This window comes from Lathamus discolor, chromosome 2 (genome assembly GCF_037157495.1).
Source record: "Lathamus discolor isolate bLatDis1 chromosome 2, bLatDis1.hap1, whole genome shotgun sequence".
In the NCBI taxonomy this organism is placed as follows: domain Eukaryota; kingdom Metazoa; phylum Chordata; class Aves; order Psittaciformes; family Psittacidae; genus Lathamus; species Lathamus discolor.
Window position 1 is genome coordinate 139,480,631 of NC_088885.1, and position 22,969 is coordinate 139,503,599.

At 38.3% G+C, this 22,969-nt stretch overlaps 1 protein-coding gene across 10 annotated transcripts in view; it reads right to left on the reverse strand.

Annotated features, from left to right (window-relative positions):
- UBR5 (ubiquitin protein ligase E3 component n-recognin 5) overlaps positions 1–22,969 on the reverse strand; it is an 85,769-nt gene that overhangs the window by 57,373 nt on the left and 5,427 nt on the right. For 8 of the 10 annotated variants that reach the window (XM_065668724.1, XM_065668725.1, XM_065668722.1 and 5 more), the window contains exons 2-7: positions 9,589–9,633; positions 9,003–9,084; positions 8,746–8,822; positions 7,829–7,948; positions 4,843–5,032; positions 2,501–2,660 (exon numbers count right to left, since the gene is read on the reverse strand). In XM_065668724.1, the coding sequence (XP_065524796.1) occupies positions 2,501–2,660; positions 4,843–5,032; positions 7,829–7,948; positions 8,746–8,822; positions 9,003–9,084; positions 9,589–9,633 (674 nt within the window). The remainder of the gene's footprint in view (positions 1–2,500; positions 2,661–4,842; positions 5,033–7,828; positions 7,949–8,745; positions 8,823–9,002; positions 9,085–9,588; positions 9,634–22,969) is intronic. The other 2 variants (XM_065668723.1, XM_065668731.1) reach the window with 2 other exon arrangements.

Sequence of the window (22,969 nt, forward strand, 5' to 3'; positions counted from 1 at the left end):
AAAGTCCTGAGATAAAAGCAGTCTGGTAATTCGCTTTTTTTTTGTGCTTGGAAGGGACAAAAATCAAGAGACTTTAAAGCACAATTTGAAATAAAATTAAAAAAAAGGGGAGGGGAAGGAGAGAAGTAGAAGTTCTTTATCTTTCTGAATCATTCTTAAAAAAACTAAGAATTGAATGCATATAGCTTTTATCAGTTATCTACAGTTTTCTTTAATGAACTTTGATGTTAAAGAAGAGCACCCAGAAGCAAGGTGACAAATGAAAGCAAAACAAGTGCAAAGTTTCTAGAGCTAAAGACTTGAAAAAAGGTTCTACATAGTTCTGAAGGTCAGGATGCTGATTTTTCCAGAGAGCTATAGGCAAGTTTCTCCAGCCATCAGGTTTTCCTGAAAACTAGCATGCATGGTTATGTGACACAAGCAAGGGCTGGCAGTTTGTACTATTTAACATACCAACAACAGTCATGGCAGCACTGACTTGTGTTCAGCTAGACCTCTCCTACTGTTCTTATCACATTTAGATAATAAATTAATTTCTGTGCAACGAACTTATTTTTGCCAATTAAACTGAAATAACTTAAAACAGAGAAGGCATAGGATGTGGAATCACTGTCCCTCAAAGTGTTCAAAAACCATGTAGATGATGTCCTTAGTGACATGGTTTACTGGTGGACTTGCCAGTCCTGGGGTAAAGGTTGGACTTGATGATCTCGGACAAATATCATTACTTGATGATCTTAAGACACCTGATGATCTTAGACAAAGAACAAGAGACACCTTAGTCTCTTCCAACCTATATAATTCTACGACATCATGAATTACATCTTTGAAGACTGAAGTTAAAACAAGATTTCAGTTGTCATTTCCACATCTTTTCCCACAAGAACTGGGAAAGTTATCCCAGTTTCTCTTCATGGTAAAAGAAAAAAGGGCAAAAAATATTAACATTAGAAGGCTGCAACCCCTTATAGGAAGGACTAGTCTAAACAAGGCAGAACCTTTAAAAATTAAGCCAAGAACAAAATGGCTTTCTGGACAGCTAATGAGGACAGTGAAACTCTGCATACTACTTTAATGTATATCTCAAATACAAAAGATTCACAGACTGTAATGCGGGCACCTCCAAATAAAAGTTACCAGCCACAGGTTGTCAGTCCCTATCAACTGATCCTTATGATCTCAAGCAGTACTAAGAGAATAGTTAATGCCGTACAAAGCTGGTTAGTATGGTTAAAAGGAACTTCTACTATAAATGATTACTAACAATGATTTATCTTCTGAAGACTGGTTCTGGAGCATGCTTAAAGTAAGAACTCCTGTTCTGAATACTTGGAAAGACTTCAGAGAATTTACTTCCTCCAGGGTATCTGTCTAATGCTATTAAGCTGATCACTAAAAATCAAGAGTCAAATTAAAGGTTTTTCACTCCTTTCACCATATGACTCTTGATTCTACAGCAAAATAAAGCAGCTTGACAGATGCAATTAAAACTAGAGAGGCAAAATGAAATACGAAGCCTCTGCTGCAAAACGAAAACCAAAGAAAAACAAAAGAAAGAAAAACAAACTTTGTCTAATCATATGATTGACAAGATAAGGATGGAGGAAGCCCATGAACCTTCCTGGTGAACCAGATGAGCAGAAAAAAAAAATACTTACTAGAAAAATATCAAAAGGTCATTTTGACACACAGAAAGAAAAGCTAGTATGTAGTCAAGAGTTTAGATGTGATCTTTTCATGCAGTGCACCTAACAGAGACATTAGATTTGGCTGCTATGTTTTCAAATATGGTTACTCAGCAAGAAAAAATACCTAAATTATTTAGCCAATGCAAAAGACAACTCAGTGTTGTATTAAAAGCAATTGTATGGGATGGACAATATTTCAAAAATAGCTGGATTTTAGTAATACCAGTGTTTTACTGGTATAGCCCCAGTATTCCAGCATTTATGAGGGGAACATGAGATGATGAATAAAATCTTCAAATTGTAACAACTATAAGCTCTTCTGCCCTCACTTGAGGCATTTTGACTAAAAAAAGAGCTGTGTTATTTTTGCTCTAAAACTGCTGTATCTTAAGAACTTATGTTAGTAGTGAAAAACATGCAAGTTGCTAGAAGGTTTTAAAATTAGCTTTTATAAGCAAGCCACACAGCAGTCTCAGCATCTCATTGAGCAGCAAAATACAGATGTAAGCAATGCTGATGTTACAAAGCCTGGGATTCAAAAAACCAAACAAACAAACAAAAACCACAAACAAACAAACAAAAACCTTCATGCCACCCACAAATAGGGTCAATAGTTGTTCTACAGTGCCTGACCTAATCCTTCAAGACATCCCAGTACATCTTTTGGTTTGTGCATCTTTAGATTTTGCTCCTATAAGCAAGAACTGTCTTCGCTGCATACCTTGCACAGCATGGAGCACGCTGTCATCACTTAAATATAGAAAAAACAGAACACACTGGCATTTTCTTATCAAAAGTTGCAGGATACAAACCTCCAGGAAGATATGATTCACTTGCTGTGTCATCCCCATCATCTCCATCTTCATCATCACGACTCAACAAATTATTTACAGCAAGGTTTACATCAAGATTTGTTCGCTGGAGTTCCCGAATAATAATACTTCTGGACTTTCCTTGTAAAACAACTTGCGCCTGTAAGAGCAGAGCATAATTGGTTACTGGTCACTGTCAGCTCACCAACCACCAGCCATAAGAAACAAATGCTTAATTCTAAAAGTAACCTAATTAAACCCAAGAGTCAACTACAGTACATACAATAAATTCACACAGATTTTTTTACAGTTTCTTAAACTAGATAGTCAACCTTCTGTCAGCTCAAGTAATTGAGCTGAATTCCAACTTGGGTACTGAATTTCTTAATGGAATCTTACAATCTGCTTCTTGAAATGCTTAATGCTGTAGCTGAAGAATAAGCAAAACCTGGTTTTGAGAATGTTCTGTATGTTCCTATGAAAGTGATTAAACTTCCTATGTCAATTAACACTTTTGCAATCAACTGTTGTCCAAAAACTACACCTCAATCCCTGTCTTTGACACCAGTTTCTCTTTCCATTGCCCTTCAATATGTAACCACCTTACTTCACCTGTTTTTCCCATCATTCTGTTTCTAACAGCTCATCTTCAGCAGTTTCTTTAACACTTAAGATTTTATTAGCAAAGTGCAAATGCAGAAAATGCCTTCCATATGTTAAAGACATGCAATGAATTTAAAAAAAAAAAAAAAAACAAGCATTCTGGTCTACTCCACTAAACTGAGAACCCAAAGCATTTTGTTTTTCCAGACAGACTAGCCTCTACTGAATGCCAGAGAAGATGTCAGAGTTCTGGAAGATCACAAACTGTGTGAAGAAGGTAAGAAACCAGCACGGAATGTTTTCATAATGCAGTAACAATGAGGTACCAAAAAGCAAAAAAAAGAAAGGACATTTTAACAGCACACAAAGATAAACTTTTTTTGACATATCATTCTATGCCAGAAGTTTACAGGTTTTTGAGACATGGCAGAATCTATTACACAGATCAGATGTGAAGATTTTCTCATTGGTCTGCTTTAGAGTTACCCAAAAATGTTCTAGACACTTTCTGCTTTAAAGGTAGACAAAATATGCTATTAAAAAAAATGAAACAAACAAAGATCACAGCAAGGAAAGCAAAGTTACAACTTAACCAACAAACAATACATTAGATTATAGAACTGAACTGACTGGAGCAGGGGGTATTAGTCTGTTTTCTATTTCTTGTAAAGTATCTAGCACATCAATAAACACTCTCAAAAAAAACCACAACAAAAAACAACCCAAAACCTGAAGGTGAACAATGAAGTCAACCCCACCAGTCCACAGTTGAAAGAGACCACTGGAGGTCACCTACGCAAACCACCTCCAGAAAGCAGGGCTAACCTCACTTCAGAGTAACCAATATGTCTAGTATTTTGCCTCTGTGAAGGCAGAAGCTCACAGCTTTTGCTGGTTTTGAATTCAAAAAGAGAAAGGAACTAGAAGCCAGCCTGTCACTGGTGGGTCTGCGGATAACCTGCTTGCATGGCCTGTAGCATGACTGGCACAAGGTATGAGGTAGCAGGCAAGGTATCTGTGGCCTTAGCAACTAACATCTGTATTCTAAATGTAGACTAGCAACTTGTTTGGAACTGAGAAATACAATGCCTTGACAAGTCATATTTTGAATGTATTATTTTCTTCTTCTATGTTGTTTTAACAAATGGCACTTCATCACACAATGCAAAGTCCAACAGCTTACTCAAGCTTTAATGCATTATGAGGCATAATCAGAGCAATTCATACATTAATCAGTTACATATATAAAAAAATTAAATAGACGTGTCCATGAAGAAAAAATATTAGTATTTTAAGGAAATCAGATGTTTAATGTCTTTCTTTCAAATCTAAAATGGATCACTTCTTTTATCAAACAAGAAAAAAAAGTCAACCTGCCCCTGTTCCTTATTCTCCTTCACTTTATTGGCCATATGCTTGAAACGATTCTCAAATATTTTCTTACATCTTTCTTACATCTTCCATCTGAAATGAACAATACATGACATTCCTCATCTAGATTAAACCCATACTTTGTCTTAGTGAATGTTTAGGAAATGAAAATGCTAGAATCCAAAATAAAGTCTATCACTCATACTATGCATTTAAGAATAAAAGCAATTCAGCTAGAGAAAGACAATCTTTCCAATTATATGCCATTACTCCTCAGAGAAATTGCACGACTATTACACCACCTTGCTGTTAACATGCTATGAGAAGCTCTCCAGTTTTCGGCAACAAGCAGTCTCTAGTTCACATACCTGTGAAATGAGTTCCTCTGGAATGACTGATGCTGGAATCACTGGTTGTGGTTGACTTCCCAGCAGTCCAGATCCTCTATCACGTCCTGTGCGTATAACTCTGGTCTGCCTTCGAGAATCTCGAGCTCCAGCAGATGATCTACCAGAAGATCCTCCTCCACTTCCACCAACCCCTGAACTCCAGCGACTTCTAGAAGATTAGGTGACATTTTAATTTTTTTTTTTAATACAGCAGCATACTTCAGGGACTACTTCAGAAAGCGAGTCTTTATATGTTAACAACTTTTAGACAGTCTCTAAAAAATACTGCAGATTGACTTCATAGACAAACACTATGAAAGTTATCTCCCAAAACTAGTAAGAACAAGAGCACCGGGCAATTGGTAAGTCCTGAAATACACAGAAGAAACACAGAGCAAGACTCCAAATGGAAGTTGTGCTCTTTCCTACTGATAGAGTTGTGTGGATGTGTACATACAGAAATACATGCACACACCAACTCCCAGTTTCTAAAAGCAATGGTATCAGCAGCATAACATCCAACACTCAGCTGGTTAACTTCCTACTATAAAAGCACATAAGCAGAAGCTTCATGGTCAGTGGACTTTTTGAGAGAAAGTCACTACACTCAGATTGGTCTTCTAAAATTTCTGAGACTTTATTTATGTTAAGAAATTGCTTAAGAGTGCACTGGAAAATAAAGTAATCTTATTTACTGCAATAGAAATCTTATACTCAATAGTTTGCTGATCCTTATGGATGTTTTTCAACCTATTTTTGTCGGATAAATCAACATCAACAATATACATTGCAAAAACATGTTTGAAGAGTTTTTCATCTCTATGAGTCAGTATCAAAACAAGGGAGTAAAAAGGCAGTGATCTGTAGAAATAAGACAACTTGCCATCTACAGCTTTTCACTAATCTTAACACCACAGAACTGAATCAACTGAATCTGTTCTGGATGCAAGACTAAACACACCATTGTCATGAAAGAGTAAAACACTCTAGTTTGCTCTTCAAGGTTATCTAAACTTTGTTGCACAAATCTAGCTCAAAAGATACTCGATATGGTATTATTATTATTTAATAACCGTCATCAGCAGAACTTTCCTGCTCTCAACCACCCTGACCCTCAATCTCCTTCCAACAACAAAAAAAAAAAAAAAAAAAAAAAAAAAGACAAGAAAAAAAAAGGATGTTCTCTGAAACAGTAAGAAATTCACACTGAAAGTATACCACATGCAGCTAGGAAAGCCAATTAATTAAGAATACTTGTCTTTCTTACACGTTATGGCTGAAGGTGATTATTAATACCCTTCGCCAGACAATCAGTTTCTAAAAATGGGAAGGGGGCTGAAGGGAAAATAAGAGGAAGTCAAAATCTTCCTACACAACAATTCTTAATTCAACTCTCAGCAGGGAAGATGTGGGTTTAAAGTAATGGTTGTGTATTGATTTTAATACGTATTACAGATGTATTTTCTACATTTATAACCTATCAATGACGGAATTAAGACATCTAACAGTTAAAAGCATGTACATTTACGTAAGTCAAATATTCCAAGTGTGTCCTAACTTGGTCCTGTTACGGGGGAAAAATATAATCATAAGGACACAGCTATTCCTATTAAAGCTAACTAAACCTGGAATAAATATTAATATAGAATAGAAACCTTTCTGCTCATTTTTGCTTACTTACTGGTTTTCCACATCTCTTTACTGCCCACTAGCATGCTAGCGATTTTCCAGATCCAGTGATTAGAACAGGATTTGACAATTTAAAAGTTTTTAAGACTCAGATTATTAAATTAAGTAGTCCCTTCATTGAACAGAGCAGTTACAGTGTCTACTATACCACTACTCTACTAGTTTGGTGACTTTCAAACACCCAATTCTGAAACACGCAAGGGGAGAGATGAGGCACTCGTCAGGGTTTAACTGGTTATGCTCAGGTAAAAATAACAAGGAAAATAATTTTTCACTTTCCCCAGGAAGTTTTTCAACATGCCAATACCAATTTGCCTTTACAGTTTAATACATGGCTTTCAGGTTCAGATTCACAAAGATTCCACAAAAAGCTGGGGGGAGGAGAGGGAAGGGTAAAAGACTGGGTTATCTTTCATGCAACAAAGCCCCAGATGATATTAGCTTATTTGGCAACATAAATAACATTCACTTTGGTGGAAAAGCTGTAGCTTCTCCCTCTTAAATCATTCACATGCAGAAACCAGTCTGGAAATGCAATTCTCCTCACTATGGTCAGTAACCTTAGGAAGCAGCAATATTCAACACGTCTTATAAAAATATATTATCAGAGGGTTCACTGTGATTATGTAACGGAGATTAATTTACACTACTATATAAAGGGACACCATCAATTTTAAAGCTAATAATAAAAAACCTGAACCTGTATAGTATATTTAGTATACAGTACAATTTTAAAGATTCTGAGTGACAACCTTTTCCAAATGTTCCCTTCCTATTACTATGTATAAGGCCCAACTAACAAAGCACTGCTCATTACCTGGGGCAGGGAAGGGAAGACACAACAGAACTGAGCACACAAATGTCTGCAAACATAGATAATGAAGATTCTTCCTGCATAAATGCACTCATTTTACTTTATGCTGCTAGCCTAATCGGGTTTAAATTGACAGTGTCCCTCTAAAAAACTGCTTGTCAAAATCAAGGAACTAAAAAATGTTCCAAAAAAAAAAAAAAAAAAAAAAAAAGACAGCACAGCCAAAACCAAGCTATTCTTCACACATATATGAAGAATGCTCCATGTCCTAGGTACTGAAGGGTCACTTGTGTATCTGTTATTTTGACCAAGTCAATAAAGTTTTTCTTGTTGCACCCTACCTACACGACTACCGTAATTATACGTTCCCTTATACATACTGCATACAATTTATATATGTGTATACACATATACTCAAATATGGAACAAACAGATTGCAGCCTCAATCCTATCAAAACTTACCCAAGGGTGTTGCCTGCCAGTCTGCCCAGAGTTTCAGAACCAGACAGAAACCATGGGGAGTCACTAGTCCTGCCTGGCCTGGATGTCCTTCCTGCCCCTGAGCCACTGCTCAACTTTGAACTGAAAGTAAAAGATGGTAAATCAGTCACAAAACAATCCCAAATGGGTTAAGAACAAAACCTGGAATCCCAGGTCTAAATTCTCAGGGACTTAGTCTGGTAACATACCAGCTTAAGCAACACCCTTGGGGAATATTCCAAACTAATCTAACTGTATATTAAGAGGTACACTGAAAGAGAAAGTGGAAAGCATGCCTAACAGATCTTATGTACATCAGCAATCCATAATAGCACAGTCGCAAATACATATTAAACTAATTATGATTTGAGTTAGCGACTGCACTAAATTTTCAGTTAGCACATATGTACAAACTGTAATCACCAGGTGTTCTTTCCATAAACCTGAGCCTGAGTACGCTACTTAGACATTAAGAAGTGACTTACATTCAAACATGAACCATTTAACAGTCCTATTAAGGGGGACTTACCTGGATTGAAGACAACAGGTCTAGAAAGTGAGCCTCTCCAGATGGGACCACTTTCAGAGTGGATTCTACGTGAACTTTAACAATTTCACAAAGTTTCTTTTTTTTTTTTTTTTTTTTTGGAGGGGCTTGTCTCTTGAAGTTAAAGAGATCCTGTCTCACTTCTTTTCGAATCACATCCACTATTTATTCCTATACCAACTTGTCAAGCTAGGCTGTTTGGCTGCATCACCATAACCATTATGTATCCACTCGAAGTACCCATTCCAAAGGAACTCTAGTTTAAAAGTAAATAAAAACCAAACCAAAAAAGCAGCTACGCTGCTTATCCAGTTCAGAAGAATGATTTAATATGAAGAAAAGAGTTTCTTACCCATCATTATTATCAGGTTTACCCAATTCCAATCTGTCTGGTTGAACTGAAAAACCAATCCTGCAGACTCTACCATCCTGCATTTAAAACAAGAAAACCAAGTGTCCAAAGCTGAAATGTAAGACAAGTGACAGAAAAAAATACAAACAAAACCAAGGCTTCAGTTACTGAAGAATGTTGATAAATTTGATGTTAGAGGAATTAATTTTAACTGTATGATTTCAAGTTTGTTATGTGAGCAGATTTAAGTAATTTACCTCAAGAAGAAATGCAGCATGATTTGGTCCCACCACACACTGTTTAATAGTGGCCTGTTCCAATACATTCAAAGGGGGGTGGCTGAAAACAAGAAGTGAGAATATGTAATAACATTTCTAAACTTTAAAATTCTGAAAAAAAATAAAATATATAAATAACAAGTGGTATATGGAAGGAACAATATACAGTGACAGTTAACGATACAAAACCATTCAAGAATGAATAAATATGTATATTAGTTGAAGCAATAATGATGCGGTTTTGGTCATTAAATACAGAAAATACAGAACAAAGCCTTAAAGGATGTAGAGTTCTCATGTAATGCGATCAGCAATTGACAACAGGGATTATTCTTCAAATTAAGGCATCATAGGGAGGCTATTTAATAATACTGTTTATCATAAATGAAAATCTAACATTTTCTTACTAATACAGGAACCTGAAGCATTTTTGAGCTTCAGTATTAGCAGAATTGAGGCTAAGAGTATATCCACAGCACAATCATTTGCTTCTTGTTGCTGTTGCTGAAATATTGGACTTTACTTATTGTACTTGTGGTTTACAGCAGCATGTGGTATGTCTTACCTGTTTAAATTATATTTGTTCAGCTTCTCTGAAACTTCCCTTAACCTGAAACAAAAAGAAATGAAGCTGTTGTTTGAAAGACATTCCCCACAGTACACAAAATCCACTTAAGCAGCATATTTACAACATTATAGGAACAACTTACCATCACATTTACTGAAGCTTGATATAAATGTGACATGGTGCTGGGAGTCTGCGTAAGAACTGGCTGGTGTTCAGCTTCAAAACAGGTTTTGCTTTAGAGTTTTACCCTTCCACCCACTATCTTGCCACAAAACCCCATTCTTTCTTGCATTTCTATGTGTTTTGCAGGTCACTATCAAAAAGCACTACTATTGCCTTGTTACCACCATTTACACCTTTACACACAAAATAAGCAGATGAAGCAATGAGCATTAACTGTAGATACACTTGTGGTTCCTTGTATAAGCTTGAATACAGTATCCCAGAGCAGACAGGATTATCATTTTCTAGGAAATCCAAGTACGTGGCACATCAGAGCCAAAAATATGTCAGTAAGTTCCCCAAAACTGAAAAGACAGGGGAACAAATGCACAAAAGCCAGCATCAAAAGGGTCAAACAACAAACTTCAACTAGTAGAAGGAATAATCAAGAGCAAATTAACTATATATAGCGTCATGTAAAACATCACCTTTACTAAAAGGGAAAGAATGTTTCCAAACATTCTTCCATCTCACTTTCATGGCAGCTCACCAAATGCAAGATCAGAACCAAAAAAAGGGGCCAACCCACAGACCATTCCAGCTCAGTAGGTATGGTATCCAAAAGTGGAAACCAACAAAGGAATTTCTAATACACTCAGAAAAGATCCAGGCAGCAAGGATATTCTTGTAATACTGGGTGTTTCAGGTAAAACTCGAGCTCCTTTCTTCCCAAAGATAACAAGCAAACCTGAAAAGCCCCTAAGCAGCTTCAATTTTAGTTAGACTATCTGCAGGATATTAAGTTATAAAACTGAGGTGAATCCTGTAAAAATAATGCAAGGTCTTCCTAATTAAGAAAAAAAAAAAAATACCACCTTTGGTACCACATTCATCTTAGCATTCCACACACCTCCTTAACCAGCAATACCTATCCAAACCTAAGAGACATGCTCACCAGCACTGTCTTCCTCTGTCTGAACCCATGTCATAGAGAATCATAGAATAGTTAGGGTTGGAAAGGACCTCAAGATCCAACCCCCCTGCCATGGACAGGGACACCTCTCACTAAACCATCCCACACAAGGCTTCATCCAACCTGGCCTTGAACACCGCCAGGGATGGAGCACTCTCAAAAAATGGAAGAAAGTTTTGGGGTTATTTGTCTTTAAACCCATTCTTTTCACTTGCTTCACCACTTCAATTCCTGCACACAGACCGCTACGGACAACAGACTTCAGTTACTTGCAAGCCCTGAGCACGAGAAAGAATACAGATTTGAGGTCCAAACAACCAAGCCTTAACATTCTCAACTGTCGTAACTCTAAAGTGCTTGTCCTGAGGGAAAAAGGGAAAAGATACATGTCTGTTTGAGAAACAAGATAATTTATACTGATAGAAATAACTTTCAAGTACAAAAGGAAAGGACCACAGTGAAAGGAGAGCAGGAAGGAAGTGAACATGCTTAGAATTGCCTTTTGCTATCCAAGCCAAGCTGCTGGCTTGCCAGCCGGCAATTTCACACTCCCAGTTTCCAGCCACAACTGCTTTGCACAGGCCAAGAGTACATACATAGGTAAGGTTTGTGAAGACAGCCCAGAAAAGGGAAAGAGAGAACATAAACCTCAGATACAACGTATTCCACAAGAGTGAACTAATGTGGGAGAATGTGGAATGACCCTGGAAGACAAATGGCATACCTTCCACAGCTTACCAGTTTGGTTTTATAAAGCAAGCAGGGGTCTGCTGCACAATATATGACAAGTTAAACATCCCTGAAGTTGCATGTCTTAACTATACCGCCTAACAGTTTCCTGTAGGAATCCTGAGCCATTTCCCATCAACATTTCTCCTCTTGGCAAGCATGAGTAATAATAAAGTAGGAAAACCTACCTTTAAGTTCACTGCACTGCATATGCGAAAAGCTAACAGCAAATAAACTAGCCCTTTCTTGGAGATGGTTACTAGACTAGTCTATGAGCAACATTTAAAGCTTCCTTATCCAAGCTTTGCATCACAAAACCTGAGCATACAGAAAATGGACATTTTTCAATTTTAAAAATTCATCATAATCCTTTTTTATTTGTAAAAAAAAAAAAAAAAACCAGAAGTGATAGCAAAGAAATACGCACAGAAAGCTGCTAAGACTTGCATACTCAGTGCATCTATTACTAACACCAACCTCAAGAGAGTAGGTCTACCCGAAACAAGCTTGGGTCAAGAGCTCTTAACAGTACTGAGAAGAGGCTGCTGTCAGCATTTAAGGGGAGGGAGCAGAGAAGGATACAAGCAATGATGCTGAAAATACTAACCTCTCCTATAGGAAGGAAAGAAAAAAAAAAAGTTAACCATCTCATATGCAACTGCTATAATAGCAGAATTATCAAGTACTGCCTAACAACCTTGGAGATCCAAGAGGACTTGAATTTGATGCAGAACACCCCTGGGTGAAAAGTGTAGCTCCCCAGCACCATCCCTGCAGGGCTGCTGGTTTGAGCCCCACTCCTCCCACTGCCTGCTGCTGCCACCACCATCCATGTGAACACCAGGCACAAAACTAAACCAACAGAAAAGCAGAGTAAAGCAGAAAGATGTATTTGTGTATTCTGCATGGAGAGTATGTGTGTGCTAATAAAAATTCTGGAAACATTTTCTTCAGCAGTCTGAGCCTTTCTACTTGCACAATCGCATGGTACTGAACGACCAACCCTCTGAACAGAAAACATGAAATGCATATTTAAGATCACATTAATTTTAACAGCACAATTCAGTAATTTCAACTGAAGAGATACAGCCAGAGACAATTCAATCAATTCTTGCAATAAGGAAGGTCAACAAGTCTACTGAGACCCTTCTGGAGCAAGCAAATCTCCAATATTAATGTCTGGGTGGGCTAAGCTTTGAAAAATGTCCATTAAAGCCATTAAACCATTTCAAAGGACAAAGAAGCAACATGTATTTTGCTCACAGATTTTTGAAGAAATGCACTAACTTGCCACACTTGTACACACAGAGCTTAGCCATGACAGCTCCTGTGTTAAGACACACATTCTTTAAATATCCTTCCAAAAACTCATCCAGAAACAGTTGTGAGGAAAACAAAGTCTATCTGTCCATGCCATGCAGGGATTGCTTCGATTTGAAGTTTCGCAGCAACAGTTTCTAGCCTCTCCAAACTGATTAGGCTAGAAGGGAATTGCTCACACTAAGCAGCTGAAAAGGCTCCAGTTCAGGACTGCAAGAGCTCAACTTTACAAGTGACACTTTTATTCATCGCAAGATACTGTCTCAAAGAACATTTCTATTTCCAGAGAAGTTTATCTGAGGACCCATCATTCTACCACATCTTGCTTTATAAAACCAAGTTAGGATCAGAAGTGCAAGAGAGCTACAAAGAAACTTCATTTCAAAATACCATGTATTTATTAAAAAACTGGACTTCAGTACATTTTCAAGTAAATTTCCTCTATTTTAACAAGTGCCTAAACCCCTGTAAGCAAAATTCTAGTTTACAATTTGTGCTTTTACCCAATTTGTGAGAATAAAAATCTGCTTTGAAGTTGGCAGGCTGTCGTGAGATTTAAGACGTTACAGACTTCTATAGCACCTTCCCTATGCTCAGTTCCCTGTGGCGGTCCAGCAGCAGCAGTCCTACCTTGCCAGTCATCCTGCAAGAATATTCATCCTTCTCAAGTACTTCCATCATGCCAGCAACCACTCACACACCAACAATCAAGACATAAGACATAAGCAGAACTCTTACTGCTATAAGGTTTTAGAATAGTTCAGCAAATGTATGTGCATCCTTCTCCTGTACTAGGAAACCAAGTTAAAAAAAATAAGAAAAAAACCCATACCCACATCATCTCCAGGCAGTGAACACCAGAAAGACCTTTTCAAGCAGGCAACTAACATGAAAAGCAGAGTGAACTGTAAATAGAAATCTCATGCAGCAAGATTTACATAATTTTCCTACCAACAACCTATTCGCTGTTGAATAGAAGCAGTATTTACAGGTGCTAATATCTAATCTGACATTTTGCAGCTTTGGTCAAATGACAGTACATCTTGCACATTTATTCACAGGTACTAAAACAATTTCTGCCATCTCAGAGATTAATTTCTGTAACAATATAAAGGAAGCTATTTTTCATTTTTCTCTGCAACTTCAGACTATATTTCTAAATGTCAGCTAGGTCTTTGAAGAGCACACAGTAAAAAAATCACTGAAGTTAAGCAATCCAAACAAAGGATTTAACTGCAGAGATGTAAAATTGAGTGTTTGCATGCTGCAAGTCTCCAGAAGGAAGGAAGCTTTTCTGTACACAGCCAGGAACACTAGAGTCCCTGACACAATATTCAGAAGTCTCTTGGATTTTTCCTCAAGTTGCTCCTTTATAACCTTAAAGAGTTATTTGTATGCTTTAAACTATTGGGCAGGGGCCCCACCACAGGAGCTTTCCTCACCTTGTCACTACATGGTGATGGTAAGAGTTGCACAAGAGGAAAAGGAAAAGGGAAAGTGCATTTAAAAAACGACCAGCTTGGTATGATGAACAACTGAGTAGGGAAATTAAAACTAATTTCACCCTGGTACATTTTTCTAAGTGAACTTAATACATCAATGAAGTCTGTAAGTCAACAAACTTAAGAGACTTTCACTACAGAGCAGAAAGAAGTACAAGAACTGATATAACCTTCATCTCCACCCCTCAGATGAGCCACTGAAGTGCTACAAGCATAGGGAGCCAGACCAAGAAGGCAGCTTTGTGGCCATGAATAAGTTCAGCCCAGCAGTGCTGCACAGCCTCCAGCTCAAAGCCCTACCACACCTGCCTATCTTGAATGTTTCACATGGAAATGAATGCCTGTGCCTGTCTACTGGTGTATGTAAACAGAATCTCAGAAATGCAGAGAATGGACTCCAATGAGAAGCTTAAGAAAATATCTTTGTTTCCCAGTCCCAGGATATCTTGGACACTGGACGCTGTCACCAATACATAGTCACATCCAGCTATTTTCCATGCCATAATACAGCATAAAAAAGGACCCCAACCCCAACTGCCATGTCAAACATCAGAAAGCAGTTTCCAAAGAAGCAGAATTCCACAGGTCCTGTACCAGGCACCTTTCTCCTAATTGAATAAATGAAGAAATAAACCTCTTTACCCACAGTGAGTAGGAGGAAAATGCAGGGGGTGGGGGGGAAGAGGAGAAGATTAGAGTGTGCTTTAAGTCATTCTGGGTAGTAAGGGGGGGGGCATCCATGTAAAACAATGCTTAAGCACCACATAAAAGCAGATGATAAGATTTCCTGAAGAAAATATAAAGTAATGCACATTAAACCAAAAACAAACAAACAAACAAAAAATCCCACACACAGGTATAAACCGACAGCCTCTGAGGAAAACAGTGCTACCCAGCAGCAGGTTGGGATGATGTGCTTAGACTGTAATACACAGATGACTGAAACAAGAGGACAAAGAAAGTCACTGCTCCACTCAGTAATCAAATGTACCATGGCTTCACCACATCCTCTCCTCATTCCAAGAAATATAAAATAGAACTATTGGGTTATTACACAGTAAACCAACACCTACTGCCCAGGAAATCCCTGAGCTGAAAATTCTTAGAAGCTGGAAAAGCATCACTGTATGTTTGCCCTATTCTAACACTCTTCTCCTGTCATCTAGCTCTGGCCACTGCCATGAATGGAAGGAAAACAAGACAGACCCTTGTCTGACTGTAGCAGCTACTCTTACATTGCACGGTATTAACCCACATGGGATTACAGAATATGGCTCCCAAACTTTATTTTCTATCTCATAAGACTGTCAGTTTGTTTGATAAATGTGGTTCTGACCATTTAATAGTTCTCTCTTGAACAATATTAACACACTGTGCTGAATCAGTAAGCTATAGCAGAAAGCTAATATGGCAAACATCAAACAAAGTAATCTCCTGAAAACAATTTTCTGCAATACCACTGAAAAGTCTTCAGGTAATACAATAACAGCAGGAAGTAAATTCCCTTACAGCAGACCATTATTATTTCATGATATAACAACACTGATATAGATAATGACCTATATCTAAAGTTAGGTATAAGACAGCCCACAACAAGGTTAAACCAGGGCAAGAAAAAATGGCAAAGATATGACAGTGGCAACATCAGAAGGTTAAAGATAAGATACCCACCAATATCTAATCCTGAGAATTAAAGACACACTGCAGAAGCAGGTAAAATGACTTACCCATCTTCTTCACCATACAGAGAAGATAATCAACAGTTTTAGTTTTAAGAAAGCAAGGCAGATTTTATATCCCTGGGTAGGAGAATGAGCGAAAAGCAGTAGATACTGTCTTCCTGGACTTTAGTACGGCTTTTGAAACCACCTCCTGCAAGATCCTCACGGAGAAGCTCCTGAAGTATGGATGCATGTGCAGCCAATGAGATAAACTGAAAACTGACTGAACACCTGAGCCCAGATGGTGGTGATCAGCAGCATGAAGTCTAATTGAAGGCCAATGACTAGCAGTGTACCCCAGGGGTCAATACAAGGTCCAGTCCTGTGGTTCAGTATTTTCATTAACCATCTGGATGATGGGGCAGAGCGTACCCTCAGCAAGGTACTGCTGAGACACCCACCAAACTGGGAGGAACAGCTGGCATGCCAGAGGATCATGCTGCCATCCACAGCACAGCAATCTCCTGACTTCCACCAAGGAGAAGCAAAAAGTTCTGAGTATAAGGAGGAACACTATGCAACAACACATGCTGGTGGGCTGCCCAGCTAGAAAGCAGCTCTTCAAGAACAGGACCTGGGAATCCTGCTGGACACCAGGTTGAACTAGCATGAGCTAGCATGCCCTGCAGCAAAGACAGGGAATGGTATCCTGGGCTTGCCTTAAGGCAAAGCATTGACAGCAGGCTGAGGGAGGTGATGCTTGCCTTTACTCAGCACTGGTGAGGCCACACCTGCAGTTCTGCATCCAGTTCTGAGCTCCCCAGTTCAAGAGAGACAAGGACATTCTGGAGAGTCCAGCAAAAGGCCACAAAGATGATTAAGGGACTGGAGCACCTCTCAAATGAGGAAAGCCTGAGTGCTGAGACTGTTACACCAAGGGGCCAGGCAAGTGTCTGAGAAAAAAAGAGTTGCAACAAAGAGTCTGAATATAAACAAAGAAATCACAGATGGCACAAATGGCACTATCCTGACATAGTTCATAGCAGTTACAGCACACCTACATATGTTATTTAACACAATATCCAGAGGATCTGGTAGTAAATCCTACAGCTCCAGGTCACCTAAATGCCTAGTGGCACTTCTATGGAAAAAAGAAAAATACCCCACAGGAGAATAAGTCAGCCTCAATCTGATGTTATCTGATAGCGGACTTCCAAAAATATGAGTCGCAGATTCAGGCAATACAAGACAGAAATCTGTTTCCTGGTATAGAATGCATCAAACCATCATTCTGTGTTCCCAGATTCTGTTCAACTGCATTAAGTTCTTGTAGCTGCAAAAAGTTTCTGTTTAGCATTTAACAGAAGGCTATTCCTTCAGCCAGGAAACCACTAAAAGCTAAACGACTGGATCAACCTACTCAGCTGGATGGAAGTTCTGAATTTTAAAACAATGGAAATTGTAAGCTATTTAGCTATCCATTATTTCAATAAGTATATCCCTCCATGAGAGTAAGATGTAGATAATAGGAATTTACAACACCATGGTTGTCTTCAAGGATACTTTAAAAACACTCACACAAAATAGCACAAGCCAGTATTACTATGTTGAGCAGCACAAATGCTAACTACTAAAATGCAGCTGGGAAGCTGTACAGTGGTCTGACCAGAACACATGAAACTTAAAAGACCACATTTAGACAAAAGAGGGGGTAAGGGGGAATCCTGTTTTACTGACAGAGCATTACTGTAGTGATTCCACTAGGAAAATAAAAAATTTAAAAAAATAAAGCTATGAAAATAAAAATCCAGTCATTGTAAAACCTTAAAACCCTTTTGTGTTCCATTGTGACACATTGTGGAAGCTTCTTCGAAAGTTAATTACGAGCCACCAGGAAGGCTCTGTACGTACCAGCACACCAACCTGAAGACAAGAGAGCCAGCTTCTGGTCACAGCTGAGGCTACTGCGGGAACCCAAATCATAATCTCGGCATCATTTTCCCCTTTATTCTTGCTCTAAGCTTTTGGAAGCTGTTACCGCTATGTGCAAAGTTGAAAATGGCCTTTGATTAGAACATTCAAAGGCTATCAAAATATTTTAAGAAGAAGGAACTGTCATGTTATTAAATTCTTTGTGTCTTGGCTGGAGAAAAGCAACAGTATATTTTATACAAGTGATTTTATTAAAAACAAAGCACAAACAAGACACTGAACTCTAACTGCTTTGCAAGAAAATCCAGCATGCTTATTCACTTTTAGCAATAGGGAAAGATTGTTTAGCATATCCAGTCCTTTACTTGCCAATTCTTCCATTTCCAGGGCTCAAAGCCTTTAACAAAACCTCTAATGTCACAGTATTATCTACATGTAACTTTTTCAAACTTGTTAACAAATGTCTTTTAAATATCAAGTGCTCCTTTCCACACTCTGCACTGTCTTCTACTAACCATACAACTTCAAAAACCTTCCTTTCAGACACTGCATCTTTGATTCAGATAGGAACGGAACAAGGCCTGGCACAGGGAGCAGAGCAGAAAGCAAGCACCATGCCAGAAAAACAAGCAGCCAAATCACTTTATCAGATGCACACTGCAGGCAAAATAACTCAAAAGCAACCCCAGGTTTTGAGGTGCGCAGCTCACCACAATACTCCTCTGCACTGCCGAAAACAGATTCTCTTTTCCATCTGTCTGTACCACAGCGACAAAACTCCAGGTGCTTCCCCTCAGCATAACTAGTGTTTTGGTTCCTCTACAAGAACTCATGAAGCAGCACACTGTGTACCTCCTGCTCCACTTTTTGCCTATGGCCATACTATTTTAGGTAACAATCTTACCAAATACAGATTCTGCACCACAAGAGAAAGCAAGCTTTGACCCTTGCAGCAAACAGCCTGTTACCCCCCATGCCCTCCCATCAAGAGCATGGCAAGCCTGGCCAGCTTACATCCTGCCTACCCAATGGATCTGGCCTACAACATGATGCTGGAATGTTTTATTAAGTACCTTTAAATCCTTGCTCTAGAGACAGGTATATTCTGCCAAACTCAGCAAATTGTGTAAATAATGCCAAAAAAAAAAAAAAAAGAGAGAAAAATAAAGGAAAGAGAAAAGAAAAAGGAGAAGGAAAACTTCTGTTACTAATGTACAAAGTATGGTTAGAGCTGAAAAAAGGAGTTTCGACAACCTAAGAGAGAAATCCTTAGTAAAGGTCAGACAACAGTAACTCAGTTATATTAAAAGGAGAAACAATACAGAATGGATTGAAAGCCATAAATCCTCCTCAGAAGAGCACTTCTTGATGTTTACCAGAAAGAAAAAAAGCAGCCCAGATCATTGTCAGGCTGGACAGAGAACAGCAAAACTTCATACCATAAATGAAAGAATAAACACTGACAGCCACATTTAAGAAAATTAACTTGTGAAATTAAAAAAATAAAAGGATACCACACTTACTGAAGGAAAAGACAAACCCAATGACTTCAAGTGACAACAGAGTAAGGCCCATAGCTCTCAGCCAACTGCATTCACGTGGGTATTTATTTACCAGTTAGGTTTTTTGTAAAAACGCTGTAGCACAAACATTTTTCCATATTAAGTCAATGCCAGACTCCACACTGGAAACTATATAGTGACATCACAATTTTTTGGAGAATTGAGAGACCTGAATCAAGATCCATCTCCTTTTATTTGACCTACCTTTGTATATCCCAAAGGTGAAAAAAGTAAGTTAGAGGAAACCTAATGCAGACCAGCGAATGAAGCATTATGAAAGACTAAGCAAATTTGTTAAATGCTGCTTTAACACAGGCTTAGCTTAAGCTAGCCAACTACTATTCTACACATTAAAAAAAAAAAAAAAAAGGGCAAAAATTAGCATCCTGCCTAACTAGAGACGAAGGCAGAAAATAACACCGCCAAGCCCTGCGTACAGAACACAGTTTCTGTCTGCACTATTTTCTAATGAACAGGCGAACTACAGCTGCATGGGTACCATCCTCCATTACTCAAGATATTCCAACCGTTCACAATAGTGATTACTTTGAGTAAAAAGCAAGAAACACAAACAAACAAAAACCACACCCTCTAGAATGTTTTGGGGTTTGTGTTGTTTTGGTTTGGGGTTTTTTTCTGAAGACAAATTTCATAAGATCACGGCAATCTGCAGTAGCCTTCATGCTTTCATCTGTTAAGTTACACTACCGTTGTCACAAATTACATTAGCTTATCTCACGGCTGGCAATAAAATGACGACAGTGGGAAGTTCCAACACAGTCCATGTTCAAAATAGTACTAGTCATGTGAACGTTTCGAAACTTTTTTCATCCTGCATTCTTTAATAAAACATCATCATATAACACTAATTAAGAAACATAAGGGAGCAAGGCTATTTTGAGGCATCTTTCAGCTAAAAGGTAGTAACCAGTTTAACAAAAAAAAAGCTGTCCAAAACAGAACTGCAGAAAGCACACATTTCATCTCCATGGTGGATGTAAACAATTTGAGGAATTGCTAAGAGACATCTTATGGCACACCACCAACAGGCTTGGGATTGCAAAAACCAGCCAATGAGGCAAACCAGAAGATGCTATGTTAAAAATCATTTTTAGAACAGCCACAAATAATCATGCTGGGGTGTTACAAAAAGGTGGCAATATTCAGAACCTTTCTATACCAACGTGGATTGGCACTGTAAAACACACTGATTTGCTGAAAGACAGGGTGAAGCGTATTTACCACGAGAAATTCCGCCTGACAAGTGCTGGCAGGAGCCTTGTGAGACGAAGATAACATTTTTCAAAGATAGCAAATTCAAGAGTTACATCACTCAACTGGAACCAAACCGGCAGTTTTACATAAACACAGATGACCAGTGCACCCAGCTTATGCCTTTCTACTCAGTTTTACCGTATATTTGAAGTTTAGAATAGGCAAATTTCATACCTTTGTGCCAGTGTGGTGGTATTTTCTCTCTGAAATGTAACAAAAAGCTCTTTAAACTGAAACAAAATACTTCATCTTGGTTGGAGGAGAAGGGTAAGAAAAAAGGAAGCAGCACTGGTTGACTGAAGGGTTTTTTAAGCACAGAAAGACTCCAAAAAGTAGAGCACAGAGTTTATTGTCAAAACAGCTCTATGCAAGAAAGAGGAAAAAATTAAGATCTGAAACCTGAATAATAGTTGCTGTAGTGGACTAACTAGTACTGTGACCATCCTCATTTAAGCTGATAGGCTTATAGCTTGGACGAAATACACATACACCTTGAAAACTACATTTGCACGCTTATTTCAGTATTTTTTTCTCCCACTTGTTTCTCCCAATTTAAAATCCTCTAGCCACTACAACTAAGCTTTGCCCCCATGCTTTCTCTGGCACATATACAGATGCCAACTATTGCAGTCTTCTATGTGATGTTGCTACTAAGAGCCAAATCTGCCCCAGACTTCACTGAATTCAAGCTTAAAAAATGTTTATGTAACTGAAAAGACTAAGTAGTTTTTGCATATGGCTTTCTTCCGGTACGTGGCTGTTGAGTTGATGCAGGGAAAGAGAAAACAGCAGCTCTGAAAGGAAGAATCTTGCAAATTTAACTACCTAATTGCTGTTAGCATAACCACTACAATAAAAGCTACCTTGAACCTAGTGTAATCACTGCAGTAAAATCTACCTTGAAACCCCTGCTCCTTTATCTGATTTTCAAATACATACCACCATCTATTTCAGTTAAGCCAGGAACAATTAACTCTGCCATTAACAGTAAAAGGGCAGCTACAACACACTGCAGAGCTTGCCATGGTACATCCTTGGTTGTTTTCCCTCAAGTGTTAAGTAATTTTTCACGTAAATATAACTGTGTACTGAACAGTTATTTACTTAAACTTTGGATAGTTTAAGGGGAAAAAAGTGCCATGTCCTTTTTACCTATTTTACAGCTTAATTACAAATTTTTGACACACATCATTTTACAGAAGTATCCTACATGGCAACTAGAATATTTAATAAATACATGCTACATCAAAATTACCTCAGAAGCATGCTATTGATTATAGATTATAACTTTTACCAAGAATTAGCACATAAATGTCACTGAACCTTACTGTTCTTAGAATTAAAAGCATTGTTTTCTGACAGCTCTGACTTGCACTGCCATGCTTAAAGCATTGTTCTTAATATGATACTCCATTAATCTTGCTTTATCACTGGTCTAACAAGAAATACGCTCAAGCCTCATAGATAATTTGAGGAGGAAAAAAGAGGCAACATTTGTGCCCCAATTACCAGTTTACTAAATTCCTTGTGACAAGTCACAACTACTCTCAGTCCAGATCACACTCACAGGAACAGTTTCACATTACAGTAGCCAAAATAAACTTGCTGCTTTCAAAATGGAAGGAACTCAAACCTGCTTCCTCTTCTCTGTTCTTCACTCCCAACTCTTTCTCCTGCAGCACTTTTCAAAACCCTCCCTTTTTTATCCAGCTATTCTGATGGTCACCCAGCCAGGAGATACACCAGCTCAACTTCCCAGCATATTTATTTACTTCATTTTACCAGGGTTAGTTTTGTATCATTTTAACAAATTAAGTCAGTTTACTGTGAGATCAGACACTTAAAAGTTAGTGCAAGGTAAGAAGTGGGGAAAAGAAACCTTCCCCCTTCAGAAGAGAGCAATTACTTTTAATTGCAACATCTCAGGAAAGTTTCAGCAAGAACATTCACAGACAATTACATACACATTCTCTAAAAGCAGTGTCTAGGGCTTAGCAAACAATTGTAACCAAAAGACAACCCTGGCAGAGCAAAGTCCAAAAAGGCCCAGACTTCTGGCCTGTGTAACCTTTCACATTCAACCAGATATGAAATGGTGCTCACGTGAAGTTCTGATGCTTAACTTCCCAAATTGTCATCCTTAAATAGCAATACTGAAATAAGACCAAAACTTAATGCAGATTCTCAGTGTACGAATCCTGTAACACTTGGTATAACCACACTGGTGGTGCAAACCTTTTGATGCAGCTAAAACATTTTCCT